Here is a 5,557-nt window from a genome sequence, read left to right as displayed (position 1 = left end):
TTCCCAGCTGCTCTCAAGAAGGGGCTGAAGTTGAGAAACCAGCTCTGCTCTTAGGGGTGTCCGAATCTGCCCTGGAGGCCCTCTAGCAGAGGAGACAAGACCAGAAACATTTCCATAGCCAGATCTCTGCAAACCTGGGAGGAAATCTCATGCGTAGCAGGAACCAGGGGACTGAGTAGAAAGAGCAGCACCAGATGAGCCCAGACAAACATTAGACAACCCCTGAGATGTCTTACAGCAGTGAGGACCCTGGCACAGGGAGGAAGAGGAGAGGTTTGCTTGGAGCGTTTTTTCCCCTCAGACCGGCAGATTTTGGGCTTTGTCTGTGACTGAAGTGCCTCTGGTTCAGAAACTCCTTTGCATCATCTGCATTCCCTTAACCATCACAATATTTCAGATAATAAGTGGAGCAATAGCTTTCAAACTGGGCAGTAGTTTGAAAATATTCCAATGAAAAATACCCACAGAAGTAGTTGAAACTTTGGAGAGATCAGTAGGCTGAAGAACAGGTCTACAAGAGAATCCCTCATGTGAAAGCTGGCAAAAGCCTGTGGCAATAGCACCTTGCCTCCCAAGGAGAGGGAGGCTGAAGGAGTTACTGAACCAGAGGAGACCTTGTACTGGGTCTCTGGGAAAGACATACTGGAGTTAGCATGAAGACAAGCAGGGGCTGGATATCCCAGCTGTTCTTGGGCACAGGAAGGTCAGAATGGTCAAAACACATCAAAGCAAGGTCCATCCAGCCCAACACCGTTTCTGAGCCAGTCACTAGCAGAAGAACCACCCCTTTGGCTTTGAACCTCCCACTCGCTTTGAGTGCCCCCGATTCACACAAACCCATACGCAAAGCCAAGGGCCTCCCAGGTCCTGAGACGTCTGCCGAGGGCCAAGACGAGGCACCGTGCCAGCAGGGCCAGAGGAAAGACCCTGAACCTCTGGACGTTTGAAACCAGATGGGATGCACAGGCAGGATGGAGATTCACCAGGGGAGCGCAATGGGGCGGCTCACAATACCGTAGATGTCTGTAAGTAAGGTATGCAGTGAACATCTGGTAAAAGGATAAAAATATAAAGCAGTGGTGGATGATAAATAGAAGTACAGTGAAAAAGAGAGGCTTGGCACTGCGTCTGACACAGCTGCCATTGGTAGAAGCTGTTGCGTCAATGGGTTTTGTACTTCATACTCCTAAAAATACACGGCTCTTCAACCATAGTCTGTGTTGGGTATTGTAGTATGCTTGGACAAAAGCTAACTGATGGGTTTTCCTTTTATTCTCTACATTATTTAATGTGCCAGTCCCTTTTACTTCTTGTGTTTTTGTGGCTGAAAACTCTGGATGTTTAATTTTTCACCAATATGTAGGTCCCTCAATCTTTGCTGTATTTTCTAGGTTCTTTCTGTCTCTCCTGTTCTATTTTGTCCTGTTTTGGCTTGAGTTCGTGTTCACCCCACCACATTTTCTTCCGGGATGGTCTCTGTGAGCTTTCCAAAGAGATAACCACAAAGATTGGAAGGGATAATCGAGGAGTTAATGTCAGACTACTACCTGACGGGAGGACAGCATTTGGGAGAGTTAGGCTGTAAAATCTGCTCTGATTTTGAACATCTACAATGAACTGGGAAGATGAACCATGAGCTGGGGAAACACCTCAGACTGATTGTCATGCATGTGAAGTACAGTGCCCAGGGGAAGAAGTTCACACCATGCAGCATCCCAAATCTGATGCTAACAGGAACATGCCTCGACCTGAGCTGATGTGCAAGGGGTGTTCCTGCAGAGCAAGCCGGAGGCTCTCAGAAGGGTTTTCCTCATGCAAAATTGCAGGGGCAGCCGCCCCAACAGCTGTCCTAGCATCAGCAGCTCGGAGAGGGAGTTTCGCTGATATAAAAGCCCAAAAGGAGAAAAGTAGGACTGTCACCCACTGATCCTCATCCAAAACACCAAAACCCCCCGCTGGTCCAGCACAATACAGCATAACATCTTTGGACTGCAAGAAAATGTGTCCCCACCACGCCATGGGCTTGAAGAAGTGGGGCCCAGCCAGGGCTGTCCTAGGACAGCATTGTACACAAACTCATCACAGCAGGGACAGGGAGTATCATGAGAGGAGTCTCTGTAATAGCTGGGGACTCACTCACGCAGCCTGGCTCCACCAACCATGCCCCTAACTCAGGACACTAGCTTTTCCTGATTTACAAAAGGAATCAGGAGAAGTATTTAAAAGGTATTTTCTTTCTTCTCTGGAAGTTGCTGGTACATACAATAGCTGGAAAATTCTTGAAAAATGGAATTTCCAGCTCCCACGGGTGAGACCTTTATTCTGCAGCATTGCAGCCTGGGTTGCGCTGCGCCGTGGCTCTCGTCACAACAGGTCCCTTCCAGAGGGTGATGTTTTCCAGAGGATGACTGCCTTTAAAGCGTCCCTGAAAGACAGCTAAGTAAAGGCAGGCTATTGTGTGCAAGTAAATAAATGCAGGGAACTCGCACTACCATGAGGAAATGTTTAGGAGTCAGAGACACACGGAACATTGGCAAGCAGTGCCGGAGAGCACACGGTTTGTATTTCTGGCTGCTTACCCTGAGTGCTTCATCCTGCAGGCTTTTTTTCTTTCTTTCTTTCTTTCTTTTTTTTTTGCACGCAATACCACACCTAGTTTGTTTTGACTGTCACTTGGTGTAGGTATGCATGGGGACCTGCTGGCGGACAGTGGGATACAGACACACATCCAAACAACTTGCTTACACACACGGTCATGGTAAATGCTCTCTGTGTGCGTTCTTCAGCCATGGGGTTCTTGGCGACCCAGATTTATTACAAAGCGCAGTCGTATTAGAGAAATGTCATAACTGCCAGTTGATCTACGCTCACCTCTACAGTTAATCAGTTTTATTATTCCCTGCTCACTCCATTGTTTCAGTAGCTATGAGCACATCAAAGCAGATAAATAGGAGAAAACAGGAAAGCTCTGTTCTCAACTTTAATATCTCTTTTTTTTTTTTTATACCAAGAGCAACTGGATCATATTTTGCAATCTAAACTTTAAAGTTTTATTTTCTTAAGCTGAGACTGCCCAAATTTTGCACTTGTGCAACAGCAGTACAATTACCGTGTCCCTCTGCATCAACACCACAATAAGGAAGTCAAGCTAACATTAAACCCATCCTCTCAGAAGACTGAAACTTTCTACACCACATGTCAGCTGAGAGCTCCCTCATGAGCAATACCAAGCCTCTTCCATGGGGCTTTCTAGTGACTTAAACTTGTCAGTTTACATCCATATTTCTGAATGTTTTTCGAAAGAAAAACATGCCAAAAAAGTACTTCTTCGGCCAGGCTCCCCCATCTCACTGGCTGCATAGATGTGCAAAGCCAGCACCTCTCCTGCCAGGCAGCGGCTTCAGTGCCTCTCACACGAGCTCGTGGGATTCTTGGAAACCCTGTGTCCCCACGGGCAGGAAGCAAGCAGTGCTGGGACATTGCGTAAATCTTCCTGTAAGTCACTGAATGCTTCTTCGAGGTCCCGAAACAGGGAGAGGAGGAGCCTTCCTCAGCCGAATAAGCCTCCATTCATGGTTGGCTGAGAAGTGACCCCTTCCTTAGCTTTCACAGAACCTCCCTTCCAGTGATGCTGCTCCAGCAGCCCCTAGCTTGGGGAAAACATCTCCAGGGCTGTCTGCTGCTTTTGGGGTACACCACAAAGCTCTCGTCAAACAGAAGCGCTCGCTCGCCACTTGCCAAAAGCGACGAATTTCAAAGAGGTTGGCACCTTGTCCCCAGGCCTGTTTCCATTCATAACATCTCCTGCCCCGTGCCTCTGCTGGGAGGGATGCTTAGGAAAGCGGAGTGCTGCTAGCACTGGTGACAGGCCCGAACTACCACGTATTGTTGACATACGTTGGAAGACTGATTGATGGAAAAATCAGAGTCCATCAGAGGAGGATGGTTCTCCAGCTCAGCTCCGAGGATGGTGGTAGTGCCGACATGCAGTTGTGGCTCCCCATCTAGCTCCTGTAGGCTGGTAAACAAAACCTTATGAAAAATAGAGAGTTTCAACCAATTTGTTATAGATACTTGGCTCTGGCCCTCGGTAGGATTGTACTCTAGGTCAGTTCAGCTAACAAGGTGTGTGTGCCACATCTCCACAGGAAAGCAGCAGGAAGACAACAGTTACAGAAGATTGGTCTCAACACAACCTGACTATTTTTTTCTCATAAATACCTGACGTGTCTCTGTCACTGGGACCCCAAAATCTTGCATCTTATGAGGTCCAACATGGTGCGTATGGGGCTCCTTTTGCAATATGCTGCTCTACTCTTTTACAGAACCACTGGAGGAGCTTCTGGCAAACAGGGCTAATTTCTTGTACGCAAACCGGACAACTATTACCCTGTCTGCCGCCCTCCAGAGAAGTTTTCTTGACAGGGGTCTCACAACGGCTAATTTGATGAAGGAGAGATGACTGACGCTCCTGGAGGAGCTGCAGACAGCCTCAGTTGGTGAGGAACCACATCAGGCTTTGCTCTGCAGACTTTGACTCTCCGGCTGCTGCAGGCTTTGCATCTCTTTGCAGCAACTGCAGTTAGCTCACAAAAGCATTGAATGGGGGGACACACTCCCACCTTCGGTGTCTGGCTATAAAGCACCTGGCTGGGGGGCTGCACTGCGGGGCCTCGTGTTATTTCTGACCCTTTGCACCGAAAGGAGACAGCAAAACAAAAATTTGTCTTTGAGTCAAAGAGGTGCCACCTGTGGTTCAGAGGAGACCCAGGGTGGGCGTGATACAGTGTGAAAGCAACCAGCGTGGCTTAAATCTGCTTAACATGGGGCAGGTAAGAGGCAGTGGCCTCACGATGGGTCCCCAGTCCTCTTCTATTTGGCAGCATAGAAATACCCTGCAGTGGGGCTGGAAACAAGCTGGTGAATGGGAATGAGAGGTTTCCACGCCATATCGGTTTTCCAAATCATGAGCCTCTTCTAGTGTGTTTTGATGCTTGATCTTTTTCCAGGTAGTATTGAAGGGAAGAGAAGACAAGTGGCATCCAATGGGGGAAAGAACAAAATAATCAGGCCTCCACCGGCAACTTACTGAGAGGCCTTGAGCAGTTTCTTTATGGCTTGTTAACGTTGCCTTCCCCAAGGTAAGGGGCTAGCTGCAATGCCAGCCAGCTGTGGTGGCCGCACCCCTGTGGCCTCTCCTGCAGGGAGCTGGGCAACAGAGTTCAGAAGCGGTTCCTGTGCCAAAGAGCTCCCCATCTGAGACGGGTTCGACATTGCGCCAGGTAACAGGAAAAGGACAAACAGAAACTTTATATTCGAGAAAAGTACTTCGTGAACCTTGCACCTTTTAAGTCTCTGCCCCCCCCCAACCGAAAAGAATTCCAGTGTATGGAGCTGGATACATTGGATGTACTTGGAATACTTGTCTAGCAGTAAGAGACTCCCGTAGCAAGAGTCTCTCACGCCAGTGGTAAGAGAAACCCTGTCTGTGACTTGGAGGAGAAATAAAAAATTAAAAAGAAATAGGAGGGCGAAGTAGTTTTCTGTCTGGCCATGA

General features: G+C 48.3%; 1 protein-coding gene across 1 annotated transcript in view; it reads right to left on the bottom strand.

Moving 5' to 3' along the window:
* GAS6 (growth arrest-specific 6) overlaps window positions 1-5,274 on the bottom strand; it is an 89,195-nt gene extending 83,921 nt beyond the window's left edge. The window contains exons 1-2 of the mRNA XM_009326304.1: window positions 5,185-5,274; window positions 3,898-4,032 (exon numbers count right to left, since the gene is read on the bottom strand). Coding sequence (XP_009324579.1) covers window positions 3,898-4,032; window positions 5,185-5,274 — 225 coding nt within the window. The remainder of the gene's footprint in view (window positions 1-3,897; window positions 4,033-5,184) is intronic.
* Window positions 5,275-5,557: the final 283 nt, after the last annotated feature.

This window comes from Pygoscelis adeliae, unplaced genomic scaffold, assembly GCF_000699105.1.
Source record: "Pygoscelis adeliae isolate BGI_AS28 unplaced genomic scaffold, ASM69910v1 Scaffold156, whole genome shotgun sequence".
Classification (NCBI taxonomy): Eukaryota; Metazoa; Chordata; class Aves; order Sphenisciformes; family Spheniscidae; genus Pygoscelis; species Pygoscelis adeliae.
The sequence above is the reverse complement of the archived record's forward strand: the minus strand, read 5'-3'. Positions and strand labels throughout refer to the sequence as shown.